Source organism: Hyperolius riggenbachi, chromosome 8, assembly GCF_040937935.1.
Source record: "Hyperolius riggenbachi isolate aHypRig1 chromosome 8, aHypRig1.pri, whole genome shotgun sequence".
Taxonomy (NCBI): Eukaryota; Metazoa; Chordata; class Amphibia; order Anura; family Hyperoliidae; genus Hyperolius; species Hyperolius riggenbachi.
Genome location: NC_090653.1, coordinates 80,216,643 through 80,242,006, shown reverse-complemented (window position 1 = coordinate 80,242,006; position 25,364 = coordinate 80,216,643). Strand labels below are relative to the sequence as shown.

The window sequence follows — 25,364 nt, the reverse complement described above, 5'->3', positions numbered from 1 at the left end:
AGACCATACTGGGCCTGTGCAGTACGCTCATGGTGACATCAGCGGGATCGAGGACATGGCAACGGAGGTGCAGTGGTTTTCAGACTTTAATGTCTGAAATTCCAGAAGTGAACCAGAGGCGGGGCCGGAGCATCGGTGAGTGGCTGCGCGGGCACAGGATGTCTGCGGGGGACCATTAGAAGCCCCGGGTAAGTTCAACTCATTTTCCCCCGACCCCCTACAGTGTCCCTTTAAGGATCCAGAAACCATACAATTTGTGGTAGATCAGGTAAATAATTGATACATTCCAGATACCAGACGTTTATCTGTTCTACAACGTAGTTATTAAGATTTCAGGAGAAATCTTGTCTAATATCTGACTCACCACCCCCGATGCAGTACAAAGCTATGCAAGAGTCGACTGCATTGATTTACCACTATTATTATGCACTTATATAGCCAGGGGCATAACTACATCGGGCCAGGTCCCCGGCTGAGGTCTGTTGGTCATCCTTCCTCCCTTCTTTCCATAGAATGCATTTCTCGGCCGTTGTCCAGCGATGATTCTATACAGCATCGAGGTGCCCCGCAGTATGGGGTTCAATGCTGGCGGGCGACACATCCAGGGCTCTGGAGTTGGTCTAAAAATCATCAGCCTCCAACTCCAAATTGCTCTGACTTGGACTCCTCAACCTTGCAGGGCTATCGAGTGGGTACAAAAATCATCAAACTCCGACTCCAGGTAGCCAAAATTGCTTCAACTCCACAGCCCTGGACACACCTCGAGGGGAATTCATGTGTGTGAGTGTATATGCACTTGTGGAAATGGAAATCAAAGCAATCGAATTCAATTAAAATCTGGTTTATTCCAATCATAAATATTCACAAAAAAAGGGATAAATAATAAAAGGTAATCCAGGCATTAAATTACTAACAAAATCATTTGACAAAATAAAATGTCAATAAATACCATCACCAAACATTTTCAAGGCAGAAAATACAGACAAAAAATTTACAATATACTAATCCATCAAAGTGTTGTGAAGCCCCCTATACTGTGCAAGAAGGCTTATCCAGCTAACAACACATCAACACTGGAAAGGTAAGTCAGATTTTAAATAATAACTGTCACCAACTTGATCTGTGATGAAAACATACGTGAATCAGAAGTTACCTGCATGTCAGACCGATCAGCAGTTCCAGAGATACAGGTTGCTCAGGTTAATGCAAAAGTAAAAATGTGCTCTTACGTATCCCAATTAGCCAATGAAGCCCGTCCCCCTCTTCCCCAATGACAGTAAAGGCCCATACACACGTCGGATTTCCGTGGACGGGTCGTTTGAACGTCCCTTCGTTCAGTCGTTCGCCCGCTAAATTGGGCGTGTGTACAGACTATCGTTAGCTTGATAAGAGTGAGTTTGAGCGATCCGCTCGTTCACGGAAATCCGACGTGTGTATGGGCCTTTAGGCTCAAGTTAACCAAAAATGATGTACAGAGCAATCAGAATAGGTGAATTAAAACGGTGTTAAATTGTTCATTGTTCAAACTATGCATGTTGCGTTGTGATCCCAAAACTGCTGAAAAGTCACACCACCGTTATATGTGCGGTGCGATTATACAGTGAAGCATACAATACAATAAAAGTATGCTTCACATTCACTGTAAACGTATGCGCTACTGGGTTATAGCACAAAGTGCTGTGCGTTACTGTGTCGGAAACTGCACCGTACCCAATGCTGAAGTCCAATAGGAACATCACTACATTGCAATGATATTGCAATGCAGCAGACTTAGTGAGGCAGGGGCCTTAAGATGCCCAAACATGTATTCATTTTTGGACAAAAATCACTTTGAAACGTTCCGTCCTGTCTGGTTCAATATTTTCTGTCGACTGAGGGCAGGCCAGAATTGGCATATGATTGATAGGCCATAGCATTGCACTGAATCATACAGTGCAATGCGGTGTGTGGAAGGGATTGCTCACAATCCGATCAGATTCGGAGCGCAGACTGATCAGCTGACCATCGAGCTGTGTATGGCTGACTTCAAAAGCCCAACAACTAGATTTGTGAGGTAAAAATCAGTAAAGAACATGATTTGCTCTTACAGTAACACTTTTCTCCAGCATTCCATATTTTGGGAGCTACGGATCATCTGTTTAAACTGTAGTAATTCCGCACACAAAATTCATTCAAAAGCATGTGATCATTTTAATTTGGTTATCGATTTGTAAGTCAGGCTTGCTGCGATCAGCTGACAACCACTCCTTCCTCTGTAGCTTAAAACAGGAAGAAGACAGACTGAGCTGTGCCAACCAGAGGATGAACTGAGCATCTCCACCACTGATCGTTTTGACATGCAATTTTCTCTGACAGAAACCTACAATTATGTGCATTTTCATCGTAAGTTCTCTTCTTAAAACGCTCCGGTTTGTGACAGGTATACTTTAAAATAAATACCGGTAAATAAACATCAACATGAGGTAACAGCACTGGCCCTTGAAGCAAAAGTGTTCTTTTTTCAGGATAGACAACAATGTGGCCCAGTTGTGCACGGAATATTGGCTTGGAGAAGATCAATATGGCTTTTTTAACCCGGAGGCCACATACATATAAAAAGGATATTGCTTTAAAAAAATTTACAGTTGATTTTTTTGTGAGAAATACCAAAATCATCTTTTTAGAAATCCATGAAATTTTAAAAACTTGTCCGAGGCAGATAGTCTACTAGAACAGCCAGCATATAGTTTGACCGACAGTGAAATAAATTAAAATATGGCTTACACTGGACACATCAACTGAAACATACCACACCAACACCATTATGGTGAAAAGAACTGGAGGACCCTATAGCTATATAGAGAAATGTAGCACTATTAAGGCAATTTGAAACCTTTACACTTAAATTAATCTTTCCTAAAAATATAGAATATTTGCATAAAGTTCTATACATAGATATCTTTTATGTACATCGTTATATATGCTAGGGGCAACTTACCCAATGGCTCCTGTTTTGTATCATAAGAAAGTCAAACAAAGCCTTACAAACAACGTTGTAAGAATTTATAAAATAATTGATTGGAAATGGGAAAGGCCTAAAAACCACAGAACAGTTTTGTGGCGTTGATGTGGATTGTTTACATTGGTTCCATTAAGTGTTTATATAAAATTTACATTCATCATGTATCAGTTATTGGTTAGCAGTGATTATTGGATACTTTATTGTGGTAAACGTCATGTTCATGCAGAATTTATAAGAATTACATTTCTCCACCTCCATATATCACTGAAAATACTACCAAAAAAAAAAAAAAAAAAATCCGGTTGTGTTTTTGTCAAAGGTTTAGCCCATTGTCATGAAATAAGCTGCTGGGAACTCCTATTCTACCTGGACAGCCAGGTAATCGCAGGCCATGCCCCTTCCAACAGGGCTATGCTAAAAAGGGAGGGGGAATGGCAGAATGACCAAGCCTCTTCCCATAAGGCACCACCACAGAAGGCACAGTGGCCTTGTGCAATTTTCCTGGGACAGAGCAGTCTGTCTACAGGGAGAAATCAAGAAACTGGGAGTGATCAATGGGCTAACGCTCAGAAAACAAATTTATTTAGTGACCGCTTTTTTTTTTGTCTCCAGATCAGTAAGGGAATGGAGAGAAAAATTATGTAAAAAAAAAAAAAAAAAAAAAAAAAAAAACTACTGGAGATCAGCTTTGAGATTTGCTTTTGACCAATAACACTTGTGTCTGTTTGACAATTAGAGCTACTACTCCTCATGCAAATCGTTAGGTTCATCTGCTCAAAATAAATTAAAAAGTCTGTTATTTACAATAGTGTCTTGTTGCAAGATATAGTTTGTGTCCTTCTAAAGTCCTGCTAAGATCATAAGCAGTTTTGGGTTCCCACCAGAACATCCATCAGGTAGTCCAGGTCACTAAGCTCTAGCATGGGATCTGACCCATCTGAGATTTTCTCCTCAGCACCATCCACGCTAGAAAATGTTTTAAAGTTTGAAAGGTTGGTGCTTGCCCAGGGATCACTATCATACATAGAAGTGTCAATGTCCTCAAAAATGTCCTCAAGGTTATCACCAAGTAAATAGCTAGAGGATGTTAAGAAGCTGGAGGAAGGTGTCAGCTTAGCAGATTCCTCTCGGCTCCCATCTCTGATTAAGTCCTTTGGAGAACAAAACTGGTCATCTTCTGGCTGAGGCAGTGGAGAGCAGCTCAGTCCCTCAAAACTGTTTAAGTCCTCAAGGATGGTGGAAATAGAAGAGTACAAAGATGAATCCATAGTGGAAAGCAGTCCATCTTCTCCCGATATCTCCACAGCAGGACTCTTGCTCTCATTAACCATTAACTGTGAGTCTTTTTTAGACTTGTCCTCCATGGCCTTCCATCCACCTAGGGCACTTGATTCTGTCTGCATATTATCCTGAAGACGACGCAAGGTGTTGGCCACCAATACAAGATGTCGTAGGTTAGGTTCTACATGGTGTAGGCTGCGATGCAGCTTCACTAAAGAGATGTTCATCAGACAGTGGGACTGTACTGTTTGTAAAGAGCTCTGGCATCGTCCTGCCATTTCTGCTCTGTGGCCACTTCCCGCCTCCCCATCCACCTCCGAATATTTACGTTTGATCCCTTTGGACAACATGGGTCTGCAAGAAAGAAATAGACAACATTGTCAATATATACAATATTAAATGAGCACAACTAAAACATAGCTACCAAATACAATTTCACAGCCACACCTCACACCCAAGCTTCAACTTCTTCAGTCGGTTCCCTTCAGGCCAGAGGTTTCGGCCCATCTCCACCAGGACCTAACAGCATAGGAACAGCTTCTTCCCCTTAGCCGTCAACCATCTAATCTTCACCCCCTTACCCCCCCCCCCCCCCCCCAACACCACCACCCAGGTTGTTCTCTCTTTTCTATGCTGTAAATGTCAATGCATACTTGCATTGCTGCACATGTACATAGATTCAGTTAATTTCTTGTGCAAATTGCTGTGCTGAGATTTATGCTACTCTGTTATCTCTGCATGTGAAATGTTTTTTTCTATTGTGTGTCCTCCTATCCTATACTTAAATCCTGTACATGCCAAGCCCAATTCCAGGCCCGACCCAGTCCTGCTTGTGGAAATAAAAATTATTCTGATTCTCTATATCAAGTGTTGTAGCACACAAGCACCCATGGAAGATAAAGAGAGAAGACAGAGGCACTAAAACTACAAAATAATTTGTAAGCACTTAGCAAGTAAAAAAAGCACTAGTTAAGAAAAGTAGCATTATAAAAGGACCACTGCCACAAAATAAATAATGTAGTTTTAAATACATGTATACACATAAGAGATGTACATTTGGGTACTTATCCGTTAGCCGGGCGCATCCGGCAGGTGGCGCTAATTACTATTCCCCCTCCAGGCCGACATGGATAGTAGGGAAAGATGTAACTCTGGTGGAGTTTTGTCGCCACCTAGATGATGCGCCCGGCTAACGGATAAGTACCTACATTTGTCCCATAGTAAAATGCACTGTAAATTACCATTTACCCATGTGACTTACAGTAGGTATTAGGCCTTGTTCACATCAATTAGCGCCGATGGCTGTGCAATCAGAACGCAACACGTACGACTGCACACCATCTGCGCTGCTGATCGCATTCACAAAATTTAAGGGGTCAGCGCTGCGATTCCTAAAAAAAAAAAAAGATGCATACAGCAGTGCGATAGTGCATCACAGTGCTGTGCAGCGCATATTATGGGAGCGGTAGAAGTGCTGTCTTTGCATTAATGTTCTTGCGTATCGAATACTATACGCGCTGCCGAAATGTGCACGGCAGTGCGTATAGTGGGAATGAGGCCTTTATAATCTCACAGAAGTTCAGAGCGGTCAGATTAATACTATAGCTACATAAGTAAAAGGCCATTTACAGTGCATGCTACAATGGGATACAATACCTTATATGTACACATATTAAAAATTTTAGCTTTTTTTAATAGTGGTCCTTTAACCAGGGCTGTGGAGTCGGAGCAATTTTGGGCACCCGGAGTCGTGGTTTCGTAAACTGAGGAGTCGGGAGTCGGATGATTTTTGGACAAAATCCACAGGTCTGTTAAGTATTAGACTAAGGAGTCGGAGTCATTTTGGGCACCCGGAGTCGGAGTCGTGATTTCATAAACTGAGGAGTCGGAGTTGAAGTCGGAAGATTTTTGTACCGACTACACAGCTCTGCCTTTAACTACATTTATAGCAATTTATTTTGAGTATGCTTTAGCTTGCTGGGGGGGGAGGATGCAAAAATATTGATCTGATGTGAAAACTCCAGTAAAAAGTTTATTAAATCAGGGCCATAGTCAGCAAAACACGCTTGTCTCAACTATATAGCTGGCAACATGACTCAGTGATAAAGATGGTTTAAATTCTTTTACTTTCTGTATGGTGACAAACACAAAGAGAAGTATGCGTACCCTGGCTACACACGCAAGAAGCAAACAAAACTATACCACCTCTTGCAGTAATATGAAAGTGATACAATTTTAACACATTGCCCTAGTCACACCAGTTTCAACAAGAAGGAAGGGCAACTTCAGACTAGGCAGAATTACTCAGCCAATGAAACTGAGGTGGGCCATGTCACTACAGGGTGCACAGACTGCTAGGCTTACATAAGCTGACATGTCTATGGCACAGTCTCTGCATAATGAGGAAGTTACCGGTACTGGGCATTAAAATGACAAACGTTGACATGGTGATAAGACACTGTTTTGGACACAGTTTGCAGGTATACAAGTTCCAGCAATAAATGTTGTTAAGGGCCTACTATGGCATCAAAAATAGCAAATCAAAGAGTTTACACTATTAGAAAATATCGAGACTCTTGTCTTATTTGCAAGTTTTTTCAAGTTGTAATATGCAGGCCAGAGTCAAACATTGCCCCCATTCTTATGTCAGCATAACCTGCACGCGCTATCCCTAACTGACCTCTTATATTGCACCATCGCTCTACAGGCTTCAAATTTAATCGTGTGACAAAGTAGCGTAGTAGTGATACCACACACTATTTTTTTTACAGGATTAGGAATGTTCAAACTACATCACCCCTAGAACTGATAAACTATTACTAAAGGCCCCACCATCAAAGCTAAAATAACTGACAGCAAAAATGTAACATTATTTTCATCACCCAGATTCAGTATAGGTCATCATGAGTCTGCACAAGCACTGATACAGGCCACTCATACACACATGGACGACAGGAACTCAAAATGTACAGCTAATTGGAAGCTCAATGCGCCAGCAGCAGCTCCCCCTCCCTGCGTAGTGTGACAGCCCACACTACCTCCGCTACTTACTCATCTCCAGAAACCTGTGCGCCACACAGGCTGCCTCCGATAGATCTTAAGAGTATATAAAACATAGACCAGGCAGATTCTCATTTGTGAGAGAAACACCATCAAACTGAACAATACAAACGGATGTTCTATTCTTCCTTTCCAGACATAGTAATCATAGTATAGTAGCAGCACAAGTCAGCTTCACTACAATGAGCTAATACTTTACAGCTTCTGAGCAGGACCCTCGATGACTCATCGACCATGTCTCATCCCCCTCTACATATCTATTGTGAAGGCTTTGGAGAGACTTTCCTTTTGTCGAATGGTCGTCTTTTATTACCCGACTTGGTTGTGGAAAGACCTAGTTAATGAAAGGTCAAGTCAGGCCTTCTCTTTCACGACAGTCCATCCTGAGCAGATCTAGTACACTGACTTTCAATGATAAAGGCATGCTAATTACTTCTGCTATTATTTCTCCAACTATTAACAGTTGGTTGGGAATCTCAGTACACCACATCAAACATCAGCCTCATTCAGGTCTGTCTCAAAGAGTTTCTTGAGCTCTAGTTTGATGGAAGATATGCTGCTGCTCTTTTCCAGATAATTATTGATATCCTTGCAAGCAGTTTAGAACTTCTACTAAGGCAATAAACTAGTATAACCCCTAGTTTGAAAGTTCTGATAGATTCCAGTGTTCTGGGGGCTATAGATTGGATATACTTTTATCTGTTTAAATATTCATTAAACATGAGTCAATCATTTTGTAACAGCTAAAATAGCACCCAGATTGCAGGTTAGGTTGTAGACAGAACTGGAATATTTTTTTCTTTTTTAAGGGGGGAGGGTTCACACAGACTGTTTGGCGTAGTGGACAGCATTACCGTGGAGCACTGGGTCCCTGGTTTGAATGCCAGCCATTGCACTATCTGCAAAGTTTGTATGTTCTCCCCATATCTCCCACATCCCCCCCAAAAAACATACAGATAAATGAAATGGCTTCCCCCTAAATTGGCCCTAGACTACAATGAACATATGACTATGGTGGGGATGAGATTGTGAGCTTCTCTGAGGGACAGTTACGGTAGTAACAAGACTATTATATATACTATTATACTCTAAAGCGCTGCAGAAGATGTCAGTGCTATATAATGATAATAAAATAGACTGCAAATGTAATTTTTTTCCACTGTTTTAACCTTTTAATGGTAGTGGGTAAACAACTGTCATGGAACTGCACTACAGTAATCTCTGTCAGAAGTCAGGCTTTTAATCTGATAAATGAGTGATCATTGTGTGGCATAAGCTCAAGATGAGAACTCAGGTACATCAGGGTGCCTCTATAGGAAAAGTGACCACTCTGTACATGTTCATAAAACGCCAATATACTAGCTGGACAATCTACATCTGAACTACAAGCTTCAGTCTGCCTGGTCCTGCAGCTCTTGGTACACAATGAGAGACTATAGCCAGCCTTAGTGGCTATATGGGTTTCGGCCAGCTACGAAGTACCCTCTCACTCCGGACACAGAGACCCCCACAGTTCATCCGCCATTACCCTCCCTCCGCCTACGCACATACCTGCCCAGCTGCTCAGCAGCCAACCAGCGTCCTCCGTGCAACGATCAGCAGCCAATCAAGGAGGAACATCCCACCCCCTTGCTCAGAGCCCTAGCAGCACAGCTGCTCCGTCCGCAGAGCTGTCAGTGAATGCAGCGCCGATCGGTCTGCCGGATCCCTGCCTCCCTTCGACTCCGCCTTCCCCGAGTTCCATTGGCCAGCTTACGGAAGCGGGGGCCAATGAGGCGCTCAAGGCGTGGTATGAATCGGCGCGTGCCGCTGCCGCCCCCTCTGTGCCTGCCAGTGACTAAACGGGCGTGGGCTGGAGAGGGGGGGATGATTCACGTGTCCACGTCATGATGTGCGGGAGGTGGGGCCTAGAGTGATTGACAGGGGCGGTCCGGGATGCGTTGTCAGGGTAACCCCTCAGCAGGGGCCTCTTGGCGGTGCGAAGAAGAAATAAGGAGCGGGTTGCTGTGCTGCGTGCTGCGGATCGTGATCAACACGGGCGCCTCATAGCCACGCAGTCATAGATTCCCCTCTACACAGGGAGGTGTGCGTGCTGGAAGCACTGTGTGCAAGTATAGCTGCCGACAATGGGCGTCAATATGCAGAGGCACTGCTGTGCTACACCTGTCATTCCTAGGCTGGGCACACGTGTAACTGGGGACAGTGCAGCTGGTTTATCAGACCATCTTGTAATAGTTTAAAGGGAAGATCCACGGAGTTGTTTAAAAAAATAAAAATACTAATCCATTTACCTGGGGCTTCCTCCAGTCCGTGGTAGGCAGGACGTGCCCTCGACGCCGCTCCGGAGGCTCCCGGTCTTCTCCGGTGGCTCACCCGCTCTTGTGCGCTCCAACGCGCGTCTCACGCGGTCGCGCTGATGTCATCGGACGTCCTCCAGGCTGTACTGCGCAGTAGTTCTGCGCCTGCGCAGTACAGTCTGGAGGACGTCCGATGACATCAGCACGACCGCGTGAGACGCACGTTGGAGCGCACAAGAGCCCGACCTGGAAGCCGGCCAGGTTGGGTGAGCCACCGGAGAAAGCCGGGAGCCTCCGGAGCGGCGTCGAGGGCATGTCCTGCCTGCCACGGGCTGGAGGAAGCCCCAGGTAAGTGGATTAGTATTTTTATTTCTCCGTGAACCCTCCCTTTAAAACCCCTTCTACACGTTACAATTCCACGTGCGATTGTTTGGATCGATTAAATACGACATGTCTGATCGGGACTCGAGCGATAGTGTAGTCGATTTTGCATTTATAACTAACCAAAATTGATCACACTATCGATCGAGTCCCGATCGAAAATATCTGATTTAATCGATCCAATCAAATTCGATCAATCGCACGTGAAATTGTAACGTGTAGATTGGGCTTAAAGGACTTCCGAGGCCAAATGTTTAGAAAAAACATAAAAAAGTTATATACCTGTGTAACTTTGTAGGACACGGAGGACGCCGTCCGCGCCCTCCGTGCAGTTCCGCCGGGTCCCCGCCGCTCATAGCCGCCCCGGACGGCTCCCGACCCCACGACAGGGTCGGGCTCTTTGTTTGTATCGAGATGGCCGCCGGCCCTGACCGCGGCTGCGCACTCCGCATTGCTGCTAGTGCGGCTGCGCAGCTCCAGGGCCACCCCTCCGATCCACGCACAGGATGCGTGGATCGGGGGGCTGGCCCTGGAGCTGCGCAGCCGCACTAGCGGCAATGCGGAGTGCACAGCCGCGGCCATCTTGATACAGGCAGAGAGCCCGACCCTGGCCGTGGGGTCGGGAGCCGTCCAGGGGGGCTATGAGCGGCGGGAGGGCGCGGACGGCGTCCACCGTGTCCTACAAAGTTACACAGGTATATAACTTTTTTTATGTTTTTTTTAAACATTTGGCCTCGGAAGTCCTTTAAAAGTTGTAAAATAGTAGATAATGTGGGGTCACCGCGTCCGATGACGTCACACGCAACGTCGCTCCGTAGCTACATGTGTTTTGTGCTGCAAGAACTCGTAACAGAGACTGTGTTTTGTATTGCAAGACCTTGCTACAGAGACTGTATCCTGAGCGCTGACCCCACATTATCTACTATTTTGCATTTGGCTCTCCACAGAGAGCAGGGAGCGCTCCACCTAAACGAACTGGGTGTTTGAATAGTCTTAGATCTTGCTGACTGCCTTTGATTTATTTGTGCAGTGTTGATTACTAATAGGCTGTCATTAGGTAGCCATCCATAGTGAGCGCTATTATATGCTTTAATTGTCTTTAAAAGTTGTAAATGTGGCCATCTAGCGATTTGGTGGCCGATTGACCATCAGATTCGATAATTATTATTGAATTGGATGCAAATCCATGCTGCCACAAGCATGCCCAATCGACAATTCAACCAATTTCAGCCTAAATTGGTGGAATGTATAATTTGGACATGCTGGGAAATCTCGGTCGAACATGGTCCATCAGGTGCATGCTGTAACGTGTGTTATTGGGATGAGCCACGAATGTGATGGAACCCCCCATGCTGTCCCCTTAAATGTAAATGTGCCCCCGTGCTTTAAAATACTATACCTGTCAGCTGTCATCTGCCACGGTGCCCATCGATCTCCCGCATTGCTACCTCACGTGCCTACTGCCATATATGACGTGGGGTACATGTGTGACGTGAGAAGCGCCCCAAGTGCTATATGCCGGTAGTCACACAGGGGGGCAACGTGGAAGATGGATGGGCACTGGAACAGGTAAAGTATGGGCATGTTTTAAACCTCATATTTATTATTATTTAGTATTTATATAGCGCCAATATCTTCCGCAATGCTGTACAGAGTATATATTGTTTTGTCACTTAAAGAGAACCCAAAATGGTTCTTAGGGGGGGGGACAGATGAGACACAGAGGCATGTTCTCTGCCTCATGACATGCCTCCGTGTCTCCACACGGCCGCTCTCTCCCCCCACCGCCGCGCTATGGCTCTCCAAGATTGCCGACATTATTTGTTGCCATCTCGGAGGTAAGCACAGTGGAGTGGGATTCCCTTTTCAAAACGCCCGCCAGGGGAATCCCTGCAGGGTTTCCAGAGCTGCCATTGGGCAGCGCTCTCTCCCTGGCTGCGCCTCCTGCTGCTCCCATGCCTCCCTGTGCGCTGGTGAGAGAATGAATCTCTTTCCAGCGTTGTGACCCAGAGGTCGTGAAAGTGGGCCATTGTGATCCACAGGAGTGGAGGTTTTTGAGGCTGCTTGATCTGTTCAGCCCTCCGGATCAAGTAGCCTACTTTTTATTTTTTGAGCCCACCTTGGGCTATTATGTCCCTCAGAGGGGCTCACGATCTAATCCCTACCATATTCATAAGTCTATGCGTGTATTTTGTGGTGTATGTCTATTAGGCCAATTTAGGGGAAGCCAATTAACTTATGTTTCCGAAAAGATGTACTTCCTGCTGGACAGGCAGTTTGTCACTGTTTTCCATCCAATCAGCGCATGCAAGCCACACTCACATAGATTCTAATGCAAATGCCTGCAGCTTGTACCGCTTGGCTGGCAGTATCAACAAAATTACCTAAACTGCAGTATGGTAAAGCAACCACAAGATGTCACTGTAAAATGTAAAGTGCTGCAATGATCTCTATGGTATGTATTCATTGTGTGTTCTCTGTTCTAAGTAAGCTGCATTTCCGGATGGTGGTGTATAATATGTCTCTGCATGCTTTTTTCAGTAAAGAGTTCTAACTTGTTATAGTGGGTACCTATCTGTGTGTGCAGACCACTCTGCTCCAACATTGTCATTGGCAAAGGCAAGAATCTCCCTGTGCTTGTGTCTCGTTTTCTGTGCGGTGAACCACATTGTCAAGTGTACTCCCTGCCAAAATGTTAAAAGGTCATTAATACTTTGCATCACCCCTTTAATATCACCATATTTATAAATGGTGATGTATTTTGCTGTGATGTGATCAGTGCTTTGATTGCCTCTGAGAATGACATTGAAGTGGCAATCCACAGTTACATTCACTTGAATGGATTAGATAATTACTAGTCTGTGACCATTCTTGCTGGAAAAAAGTACATGGCCCATTGAGTTACAAAGTGGAATACAAAGTGTTTTGACAAAAAAAACAACACAGTTTTCCAGATTCAGCACAATCACAGTGGCAAGTACTACTTTAAATCTATAAAGTAGTGAACTTGCTAGCGATTTCTTTGTGTTTTTTAATATCCTTTTCATTGAATAAAATTGCAAGTGCTAGAAAAATGCAGCAGGGTCAGTAAATGAATTTTGAAAAAATTGAGGTAGTGCTTTGCAGCAGGGATCCGATGTGGTCTCGACCTCCTCGCACTAGAGTGAGGAGGCAACTCTGCATAAGCGGGAGAGGGTGGGCTGGACACCAGCTTGTGTACTGTAGCTCCGCCCCATTAGACACGTGCCCGGCACTTTTAGCCACACAGCCTGACACTGTGCCAAGCTAGAAGTGACAACGGCGCCCCTACCGGCTAGCCCACATAATATTTACATTTGATCTGAAGGGGCTGACGCCATCCCGGACTAGATCCGGTGGCCATGTTTTCCTGTGGCGGACAATGTTTGACATTGGGCCTGAACTAGAAAATGCCAATGTCAGACATTGTACAACACAGGATTGGAAAGGGTTCAAACCAAAATAAGAATATGGGAAGCCAGGAAAATGTTGTTACATATACAGGGGGAGTGGGAGACACAGGGGGAGGGAAGCGGGGATAGAAGTGGACCCCTGGGGACTGAAGGGGACACCTGGGAGAACAGAATGGTACACCTGGGAGGACAGAAGGGGACACCTGAGGACAGAAGGGACATCTGGGGACGAAAAGGACACAGGAGGACACCAATTGGGAGAGAACATCTACAAGAAGCTCCTGGAACATGGACGCACCAGGTTTAGTATATATATTTTTTTCCTTGGAATTTGTCATCTAAACCTAGGTGCGTTTTACATTCCGGAGTGTCTTATACGGCTGAAAATATGACACATAACTTTTACATGACTATAACACAATAGTTTTGATGTGTTCTGGGGCAACATTATTCATGGACAGCTTCATCAGCCAATGAGAAGAAGGTGGGTTGATGAAATCTTCCAATCCATTGGTAGCTTCTCTCTGCAGACTGCACTGGCACGTGGCTCCTGGTGACGGTGCAGATGTGTATGAAGGGGATACAACGTAAGGAGCAACACCATTCCCTTGTCACCATTCCCTCCTCCTAGCTCTTCTATATATTTCTTATATGTGGGGAGGAAGCCTTGTGTGTATATATTCCTCATGTATACAGTTTGAAGATTATTGGGGGGGGGGGGTTTCGGGCAGGGTTTGGATGGAATATGGATGAGGCATTTGTTGACCAAATGTTTCTCAAACCTATGCAGCAGTGCCTCGTGTGTCCAGCCTTGGTGACTCCAGGCATCACCAATGGTAAATATTATGCTCCTAGTTATACTTTCCCATATTCTCCCTCCCCCCAATCATTGCTTTACCTTATGTGCTTCATCTTTTCATCTCTTTCATTATTCCAGTCTTTCTTCTCGCCATGAACACTGTAGCCTTGTTATGATATTTCTTAGGCTCTTAATCTACCTGGGTCCTCAAAGCAGTGCAGCCACAGGGTCTCTCAGTTTAGTGTGGTCATGTGCACGTTTCTTAATAGAGGGTTGGACTGTTTGCGCTTACGTTGTAGTCACTCTCCACCCTTGAGGTCTCCAGCACTGGAATATGTCATTTCAAATCATGCATGTGAATGCTCTACTAAAATCTCGCTTTCACGACTGTAATACCCTGCTCTATGACCTACCAGCTTGCATCCCTCCAGTCTATACTGAACTCAGCCACCCAACCTCTCTTCTTGCACCTCATCTGCTGCTTCTCTCTGTCAAGCTCTTCATTAGCCACCAGTTAAACTGTGGATTTACTTCAAACTTATAACTCTAATCTACAAAGCTCTCCACAGTCTTTCTCACCTGGACATCTCCTCACTAGTTTCCAAATACTATCCTAACTGCAACCTCATCTCTGCACACAACCTTCTGCTTTCTTCCCCTCGACTCCCATTCACATATACAGGACTTTTCATGAGCCTCTCCCCTCCTCTGGAATTCCTTTCCAAAACACATCCATCACTCTCCAAATCTTGTAACCTTCAAGTGCACCCTAAAAAGAAACCTAAACTGAACTAAAAAAAAAAGTTTCACTTACCTGGGGGTTCTACCAGCCCCCTGCAGCCACCTTGTGCCCGCGCCGTCACTCATTGATCTCCCGGTCCCCCACAATGGCTAAGTTTCATTTTCCAGTGACTGGCCTGAATACAGAAAATCTCATACTGCGCATGCGCAGGACACTCCCAGCGATGGGGATGTGATCGAGGATGTGCACAGCAAGGGCCACACAGGCGCTTCGACTGGCCAGTAGCTGGAAAACAAAACTTAGCCGCTGCGGGGGAACCGGAGGATCGCTGAGTGACGGCGGGGGAACAGGGCGGATGCAGGGGGCTGGTAGATGCCCCAGGTATCTGAAAACTTGGGTTTTAAAGTGAACCTAAACCAAACTAAGAAAAATAGTTTGGTTTAGGTTCACTTTAAAACCCACCTTTTTAGGCAAGCATACAATTTAATTTAGGACATTGTACCTTCAGCCTCTGAGCAAGCTAAATATATTTTAAAAACAACACTCTTGGATGTGTTGCCTTACCTCTTCCTTCCTTAAAGGACATCCGAGGTGAAAATAAACTGATGAGAAAAACAATTGTATCTATTCTCCTTCTCCTAAAATGACTTTTTTTTAGATATCCTACAGTTTTATATCATTTGAATCTAGTTTTTATGTTTTTACTGTTTCATTGTCTCTGCTCAATGACACCTTTACTGAAGTATGCTTGAGCTCAATTCTATGAATTATTGACCCTTTTTATCTCTTTCCTGCTCTCAGAAGCCATTTACTGACAGGAAAGTATTTTATGGCTGTAATTACTTATCAGTGAGGGTTATGCTATAATCTGACCCAGTCCGACCCGGACAGAAACTGTCACTTGCATACCTGATGTTTAACTCTTTCAGGCAGAGAAACAAAAAAAGGAACACAGCCTAGTTATTTATGTGCTTGGCTCTATACATACACATCTTTCTAATCATGTCACATGTCACCTCGGTTGTCCTTTAAGATTGTAAGCTTGCAAGGGCAAGGTTGTATCTTTTGTGTATTGTAAGTTGCAGTGAATGTAAGTTGCTGTGAATTTTGTTAATCACTATAGATTTGTCATATTACAACAATCATATTGTCTTCCACTTCTGTATAATGAACCAATGCCATTCAAAAGTAATCAAGTGCTGTCCATTCAAATAAATTGAAGCTTTTCAACAACGGTTATGTCCAGGATCAGCTACGTTTAGCGATTCCGTGACCCTCTAAGGGCCTCTAAACGTGACTCTGGAACAATGATAACCGATGGCAAATGCTTTCCTGCTCGGTTGTAAAAAAGCGCTAAGCAACAAGTAAACGAAATGCCGGCAGAAGTCCACTTGAACCATTCCTTATACAGTATACCCATGTTTGTTTCTTACTCTGCACAGCGTCACAGAACATGATGGAGCTACCTAAATCATTAATAATAATACCACACATTTTGTTGGATTTTTTCCTTTTTTTGGTTGTGTACATTTTCACACGTCTTCACCTATTCTCCTTAGGTGGATGCATGAGATCGTGCCATGAAGAGCAGTGATGTTTCTTGTGGACTAATATTATCAGTTATATTATGCAGGTACAGTAAGATGCATGTAACCTTTGCTCACATAACTTTAAAGTAAATCTGAACTGAAAATTAAAAGTCAAAATAAACATAATACATGTCATACTTACCTCCCGTGTTGTCTACGCATCAATCTCTTTCTCCTCTCCTGCATCCTGGCAATGACTCTAAAACAGCTTCCTGGTCAGCACAATGTTAAACTGTAATATCGCCCACTTGAGCCATAGGGAAACATGGACATTACCTTGGTGATCAGTTGTCCTTGTAGTTATAACTGACAGCAACTGATATATAACTGACAGCAACTGATATATTTCAGTTTTGACAAAATCTTATCAGAACTGGAAGGAACTGTAAGAAAATGGTGAGCTTCTGAGAGGAACTGACAGCGACTATGTAATATTAATTTGCAGGTACAACATGTGTTTATTTAAATCATTTTACTTGGGTCAGGTTCACTTTAAGTTATGCCCATTATTTGGTCCTTCCCATAATGTGTTGTGACATGGACCTTTTTTTTTTTTTGCATATTTTTTCTGTCGGTGGTTCCCCAGGTCTTCAGTCCTGAACAACAGCAACAATGACTGCTGGAACTAACAGTGCTGTAAGCTCCAGTGGCTGCACACATTCAGGTGTGTTCCAGGCTTAGAAGTCACACCTTCTCTCATTTAACCATTCCATGTCTCTTCCACCCATGCCATGCCTCTCTCCAAGCCCACATTCCTCACATGCCAGCCATGATCCCTCTGGCTGCACCATAGACTGTATGTTTAGGTGGAATAAACAATGGCTATATTCCAATAAAGCATAAAAGTCTTTTATTTAGTAGTCACACACACATTCACCCATGTAGCATGCTGCTGACGCTTATTATATCAAACGAATTACACAGTAGTTACGGTTTCAGTATGATATTAAAGGGAAGGTCCAAGCAAAATAAAAAAATGAGTTTCACTTACCTGGGGCTTCTACCAGCCCCATGCAGCCATCCTGTGCCCTCGTAGTCACTCACTGCTGCTCCAGTCCCCCGCTGGTAGCATGCCGACCTCGGAGGCCGGTGGGCCGCATTGCGTACATTTTTACGCATTCCTGCTAGTGCAGGAACATTAACACATACATTTTTACGCGTTAGTGTTTCAATGCGTAAATTTTTACGCATTGAACCAGTAACACGTAAAAATGTATGTGTTAATGTTCCTGCACTAGCGGGAATGCGTAAAAATGTACGCAATGCGTCCCGCCGACCTCCGAGGCCGCCAAGCTGCCAGCGGGGGACTGGAGCAGCAGTGAGTGACTACGAGGGCACAGGATGGCTGCATGGGGCTGGTAGAAGCCCCAGGTAAGTGAAACTCATTTTTTTATTTTGCTTGGACCTTCCCTTTAAGCAATATCACCACCAGTCCGTTTCGGACCCCAACCAGACCTTTCTCAAGCAATTGTTTGTCAACGTTAGAGCCAATAGGCAGCTGCAGGGACAAAAAGAATCAAGCTTAAAAGTGGCCACTAACTATACAATTTGCCAATCATTTACAAATTACTGTTTGTATGAATGATCAGAAATGATCGTCTGGGACCACACATGGACCAAAATCTTCTAACTGATCGGATTGATTAGAAGATTTTTGTCCATTAGTTGTCCCAAACGATCATTTACGGTCATTCATATGAAGAATCATTTGTAAGCATTTGGATGGCACATTATGTTGTTAGTGGCCACCTTCAAGGGTTTCTTTAACCTGTAAAAAAAAAAAAGTTTCACTTACCTGAGGCTTCTAATGGTTCCCTGCAGGATCCTCAAGGATCCTCATGTCCTCAGGAGCAGGTCACTTTCCCTTTCTGCGTTCTCGCTCCCGTCTTCGGGTGCTTCCTGTGCAGGCACGGGACCATCTTTTCTCGTACTGCACCTGCGCAGGACGCTCCTGGCAACGTAAGTGGGAGGGAGGATGCCCGCGGCCAGGGCTGTGCAGGAGCAGTGGCATTCGTCTCGTTACACAAAAAAAGGGATAGTGACCTGCTCCTGGGGACATGAGGACCGACGCAGGACAAGATGACTGCAGGGAGCCAATAGAAGCCCCAGGTAAGTTAAACTTTATTTTTTTACAGGTTAAAGAACCCCTTTAGGATCAAGAGAGTAACCACATGAAAGGAAAATAAGAAAATGGAAAGGAAGTGCAGGTAATCTGCGAAACCACAAAGCTTGGGAACTAAATAAGTCCAAGAGAACCACTAGTATATCAAAAGATACCCCAGACAAACTGGCTGCAGCCTATGGACACATTGGATTGACGCTGATTACATCCTCTATCTAAACTTCAGATTGCGTGGTACTTGTCGTAGGCCCATGGATGTTTGTATATGGTGTGCCTCTGAGGAATCGGCGTTTGGCCGTGAAACACGTGTCAGGCAGTCTTTTTATGTGAATTGGAGGTCTGGTTTTGTATCTACATGCCTTGTCCGCAATTTGAAGATATTGTGAATCAAGAATAAATAAGAGGATATTGGTTCAAAGAAAACCCCGCTGTTTGTCTATTTGAAATTGTAAATGAGGGAAATATGTTTCTTATTAACGTTCTTATTTTCCTGAATAGGTTTATTAGTTTTCACTTTTTCTCTGCTCGGTTTCCTCCATCTACCGAATGCCTGGTTGTTAGTTACTAACAGTTCTAGGCTGGGGATAAATACCAATTGTTTTACTGCATGCTCTAAACTTTATGAATTGACATATATTGAGGTATTTACCTCACCAGTAGTGGGTAGTTTTCGTTTTCCATGAGGTAACAGCCTGAGGCCTTGTTCACATTATAGGCGTTTTTGTAAAATTTTAAGCGTGGGGGGCGATTTTCAAAATCACCCTGAAAGCGCTTGTGCAATGATTCTCTAACGGTGGCCATACATGGTACAATTTTTTCATACAATCTTACCATTTCGATGTAGTATAATGGTAAATTAAGCGAATATACTGAAAGGATAATTTAGGCAGTTCCCTTATATTACATGGAAATGGTAAGATTGTATGAAAAAAATTGTACCATGTATGGCCACCATAAGAGAGAGTTCATATCTGAGCGGTTCGTTTGCGGTCCACTTAGAAAAGCGGTGCTTGCCTAAATGGAAGGTATAGGAAAAACGCAAAATGCTCAAAAATTACCGCTTTGGCAAGCAATTGCGTTTAAAAAAAAATACATTGTATTTTTTTCCGGATCAAAAGACGGAAGCGCTCTGCAAAAGCGCTTACAAAAACACCCACAAAAACCAGCGACCGTGCAGAAAATCGCCAGAAAACACTTTTAAAAACTGCAGAAAAAAACGCCCACCAAGGACGGACACGTGAGCCGAACGCAATCTGAACAAGGCCTGAGTGAATTGACATTACACAAAAAATTCAGTGAAATTGACTGTTTCATGTTGAACCCAATGCGGTAAGGCTTTGTGAGTTCAGCCCAGAGTGTGAACTTAGCCTTTTGTTTTAAATGAAGTAAAATACTTATTCAGACTTATTTATATTAGCTAACATAAACACAGGGGGGTTGTGGCACCCAGTATATAATGAATATATGTTATAAATAATAAAATTACTAAAATGATTATAAAAAGAGGTGTCCTATTCTTCAGATGACAAACCACCAATATATTGGAAAAGATTTTATTGGAGCACGGTTAAACAGATGACAATACGTTTCACGGGTCCTTGCCGCTTCCTCAGGTCAATATTACAGACAAGTGCCTCAAATATGACTGTGTGGAGCCTGGCCGCCTCTATAGTTTTTATTAGATTAATCATGTTTTTCATACCCAAATTCATTGTAATAGATTGACTATGACAATTTCAGGTACCCTCTGGATGCATCCCAAGTACCCCCAAAGGTAAGGTAAAGCACAAAAACAAAAACCGGGAGCCCCCAATAGTGTATTACTGAGATAATTGGAATAATATGTAATAAGTAATCAGAGATATACTCACAAACATGGGTTGCCGGATATCAGGCAACCACTTATAGTGCGGATGGGGATATTAAGCCTGTCCCCACTCAGGCTAAGAAGTCGCTCTCTGTAGTAGAAAAGAAAGGGTGTTCGCACCCATCCACCAGGTGGATAATCGTATGCAAAACATTACAGAGGCGCCAGCAGAATAAAATATAATCAATTTTAAAACAACAGTAAAATCCGGGGGGTAAGGGTGGACTTACCTCCCTCGGAACCAAAAACACAACCACTGTAGAAAGTGTAGATAAAATTTAATCTGTACTCCAGAATAACAATTGCAACGCGTTTCGCGGGTCTCAAGCCCGCTTCCTCAGGCAAAACACAAAAAACGGGAGCAGCTCAGAAGTTGTGCACACGCAGCGCAGCGCTGCGCTGCGTGTGCACAACTTCTGAGCTGCTCCCGTTTTTTGTGTTTTGCCTGAGAAAGCGGGCTTGAGACCCGCGAAACGCGTTGCAATTGTTATTCTGGAGTACAGATTAAATTTTATCTACACTTTCTACAGTGGTTGTGTTTTTGGTTCCGAGGGAGGTAAGTCCACCCTTACCCCCCGGATTTTACTGTTGTTTTAAAATTGATTATATTTTATTCTGCTGGCGCCTCTGTAATTTTTTGCACCCCCAAAGGTAAGCCTTCCATGTGTTGCGAACCTAGACCCCAGAATATAAACCAAAAAGATTGCTTTGGGCAATGAGAATCTAGATTGTGTATGTAGGTTTACAACTTGTTAATATTTCAACAGCCCTGTACAAGTCCTCTGTTATTTGTTAAAGTGTACAGAAATCCATTTTAACTTTGTCTACTATTTAGCTATGCATCCTATATGAAAGAGAATGTGAAAGTAATGCAGCTTTTGTAAACATGTACACATGACTTTGAATCACGTCGTTATGATTTCCTCTGACAAAGGATTGAGCAAGGGTTTGCAATTTTTATGTAGTATGCTTGTGATCATCAAAACAAAACATGTAAGTCACGCTACAGCACTGTGCAGTTGAGTGTTGGAGCTAAACGGCCTGATCCAATTTCACAGTTTAAATAAAATGCCTTTCAAGCCACCAGCAAGCAAGAAAATATTAAGAATAATTTTGATAGTACTTTTCACCTACTTTGTGGTACTTTTTCAATTGCAGTGTGCAAAAGCTATTTTAAAAGGAACCCAAGTTGAGACATATGGAAGCTTCTATATTTATTTCCTTTTAAACAATACCAGTTGCCTGGCAGTCCTGTTCATCTTTTGGTCATTAGTGTCTGAGTCGAAAACATTTAGTCAGAAATACCTGATCTGCTGCATGCTTGTTCAGGGTCTATGGCTAAAAGTATTAGCGACAGTTGATCAGCAGGACAGCCAGGCAATGCGCATTGTTTAAATAGAAAAATAAAAATGTCAGCCTCCATATGTCTCTCACTTCGGATTCCCTCTAAACAGAAGATGTAAAATTATCTCCTAGGAGAAAATTTGAATTGGACCTGGCCCTGAGGCCCCTTTCACACTACACGCGACGGCACATGTTGCATCACACGCATCCTGTTGCAGGAGCAGTAATAGCCCTATAGGGCTGTGCGACTTGTCAGGACCGCTCCGGTGCGATCATCTAAGGATCGCACCGCAACAGTGTAAAAGGGACCTTAGGGTTTGCACTTTGCACCTAAGTCTTAAAATATACCACATATGTAGGTCCTACAGTGAAAGAAGTCAGAGAAAGAAAGCAACTTATCGCATAACCACATCAGAGCAGTAGCAATATGTCAAGTGCAACTCAAGAATACTTTGTTTTAGATTTGGATGACGTGGAAAGAAGTTAGAATATCCTTTTCAGAGAGAAAGAAAGACAGCAAAAAATAAAACATTTATTTTAGGGTGGGGAAGATTTTTATTGCAGTCCCCCTAGACCCCCCCCCCCCTCCCCATATGTTAAAGCTCCATAGAGGTCCCATGGAGAAGGAATTATGGAAAACAGACAGAAAGGAACACCCCACACATATTTTAACCCCATTTCTCTCTATGCAAATCTGATATAAAGCTTATTCCTAGTCTATTTATTAAAGTTCTCTACTGCATTTTATCATTATATCAAAATGTAAATAGCAATAAAGGACACCCAAGATGAAAATAAACTAATGAAATAAACAATTGTATATATCCTCCTTTTCCTAAAAATGACTTTTTAAGTTATTCCACAGTTTTATCTTATATTTAAATCTACAAGTTTTTTCTGTTTTATTGTTTTTGCTCAATGACACATTCATTGAAGTATGCCTGAGCTAAAATGTATGAACTATTGACCCCTTTTGTCTCTTTCCTGCTCTCAGAAGCCACTTTCTGCTAGGAAACTGTTTTATAGTTGTAATTGATTATCAGTGAGGGTCACGCTGTAGTCTGACCCAGTCCTGACTCAGACAGGAACTGCCACTTACATTCCTGATATCTAACTCTTTCAGGCAGAGAAAGAAAAAAAGAAACACAGCATAGTTATTTGTGTGCTAGGCACTGTACATACCCATGTCTATCTTATCATGTGACATTTCACCTCGGGTATCCTTTAATAAAAGTGTTGATGAGCGTGCTTATTCCAGTCATTCAGGCTTGCATATGGACCTCTTTCTGTCTCTTCCTGGGTGGGCTGGCTCACTATAGTACAGAATTTATAGTAGATGCCCTGAAGAACTCCCTCTTGCCAGTCCTCCGACATAACTGTACTAATATCACATTTCAAAAACACCATAAGCACTTTATTTATTTTGTAGTGCAACTAAAGGAAACGATTTACTATGGTTGGCAAGGTGTCACCTAAATCAGTGTTTCTCAACATTATATTGGTAGGTACCCCTTTTAAAACCCTTTACTCACTAAGTACCCCCTAGCATAGTAAACACTATCACAAGTACCCCTTGCCAAATATATATTTAATCGTAGTACATGATAATTAGTTCTAAACAATTTCCAAGCATTTACTATTGCTTTTATTTAGCTAAAATACTAATTTGGTGTTGTTTAAATAAGATTTATCATTTTCTAAAACTCTAAATTTGTTATTCTTGGTAAAGTATATCAAGCCCAAGTAACCCCTGGAACCATCAGAAGTACCCCCTGGGGTACGCATACCACACTTTGAGAACCTAGGACCTAAATAATTGTAGGATAACTCTGTGGACAGGCACAAGCCGGGTGATGGATACAAGGCTTTATCAATCCCTAGGGACACAGTTAATTCTCTTATTAAATGACCAATCTCATGAAAAACTGTACATATGTAGACATGCATATTAAAAGCACAGATCTCCTAAAGTAAAATGCACTATACATTACTTTTTCTTTTTTTTGTAACACTGTTTTTGTTAGGTCAAAAGTTGAAACAAGAAAATGTACAACATTTGGACAAGCAAAAAAACAATTAAGGTAAAAAAACAAACAAACATAACACAGGCTGATAATCATAGAGAAATAGAGGTAGAAAATATGGGGCTCATGGAGCAGATCAGCCCATAAATATTCTTATAGAGTCTAGACGAGGTTGACTTGGATCAAGCAGGAAAAAGAAGGCGATGACCAAGCCTCAACAGTCTATGTCCCAGTAATAAAGGTGATTTATGCATTAAAAAAAACAGGGGCGTAACAATAGACCCTGCAAGGGATACAGCCCGTGGGGAGTAGAAGTTTCTTTTTCATGTCGCGAGAAACTGACAACTAAGGGCATGGAGAGAAAAAAACGTTCTGCTCTCTGCACAATTGTTCCAATGAATGCATCTGCTCAGCCACTGATAACGAATTATACAAAATATACAGACAAGGCTACTTCTTGAGTTAGGAGTCCCAAACTCAAGTAGAAGCCTGATATTGTTCCCAAGGACCCCAGATCTTATCATAACTGGCCTTGGTGTCTTGTAGCGTAGACGTAAGCTTTTCCATCAATTGTGTCCAGTTAATTTTAAGCAATACCTCAGAGTGTGCAGGTGCATCAGATTTCTTCCAGTTAGAGGTTATAGTAAGTCTAGGTGCAGTAAGAATTCAATTAACCAAGATGTTATCAAACTTGTGTGTATGGGGGACCAATTTACCCAACAACATATCAACAGGGTCCAAGGGAACAGATACATCCAACACCTTGAGGATGAGAGTTTGGATCTCCACCCCAAATGGAACAATGATAGGACAAAACTAATAGATATGCTCCAACGTCCCCTTGTTCCCACACCTCCTTCAACAATGGCAGAAATCTTTGGATATATCCATGAGAGAACAGCAGAAGTTAAAGAGGCACTACATCGAAAAACTGTAAAATTTAAAATGTGTGCAAACATATACATATAAGAAGTACATTTTTTCCAGAGTAAAATGAGCCATAAATGACTTTTCTCCTATGTTGCTGTCACAGTAGGTAGTAGAAATCTGACAGAAGCGACAGGTTTTGGACTAGTCCATCTCTTTATAGGGGATGCTCAGGGATATATTTATTTTCAAAAGCACTTAGTCAATGACAGTTGCTCTGTCCAACTGCCAAAAAACTGTGTAGGGAGCAGGGAAGCTGGCCAGCGTCATTGTTTAAATCCTTTTTAGGAAATATCTTTATAAAGAATAAAAGCCTAGCTAAGAATCCGCTATAAAGAGATGGACTAGTCCAAAGCCTGTCACTTGTCATATTTCTACTGCCTACTGTAAGTGACAGCATTATAGGAGAAAAGTTATGGCTCATTTTACTCTGGAAAAAATGTACTTCTTATTTGTATATGTTTGCACATATTTAAAATTTTACAGTTTTTTGCTGTAG

General features: G+C 42.9%; 1 protein-coding gene and 1 long non-coding RNA gene across 7 annotated transcripts in view; one reads left to right on the top strand and one right to left on the bottom strand.

Moving 5' to 3' along the window:
* Nucleotides 1-825: 825 nt before the first annotated feature.
* LOC137528223 (SERTA domain-containing protein 1-like) lies at nt 826-9,008 on the bottom strand. 2 transcript variants are annotated; one of them, XM_068249500.1, is made up of 2 exons: nt 8,894-9,008; nt 826-4,636 (listed from the first exon to the last, which is right to left on the bottom strand). In XM_068249500.1, the coding sequence occupies exon 2, from the start codon at nt 4,630-4,632 to the stop codon at nt 3,859-3,861; it is 774 nt and encodes a 257-aa protein (XP_068105601.1). In that variant the 5' UTR covers nt 4,633-4,636; nt 8,894-9,008; the 3' UTR covers nt 826-3,858. The 2 variants fall into 2 exon arrangements, with proteins under 2 accessions (XP_068105601.1, XP_068105602.1); XM_068249501.1 differs by lacking the exon at nt 8,894-9,008 and adding an exon at nt 4,730-4,802.
* A 278-nt stretch (nt 9,009-9,286) lies between these two features.
* Nucleotides 9,287-25,364, top strand: part of LOC137528956 (uncharacterized) — a 94,312-nt gene continuing 78,234 nt past the window's right edge. For all 5 annotated transcript variants that reach the window (XR_011023505.1, XR_011023507.1, XR_011023508.1 and 2 more), the window contains exons 1-4: nt 9,287-9,425; nt 16,552-16,625; nt 20,444-20,477; nt 23,939-23,995. This is a non-coding gene — a long non-coding RNA (uncharacterized lncRNA). The remainder of the gene's footprint in view (nt 9,426-16,551; nt 16,626-20,443; nt 20,478-23,938; nt 23,996-25,364) is intronic.

What these genes read in the sequence shown, in the direction of transcription:
- LOC137528223 (XM_068249500.1), bottom strand. Translation starts at nt 4,632, where the DNA reads ATGTTGTCCAAAGGGATCAAACGTAAATATTCGGAGGTGGATGGGGAG.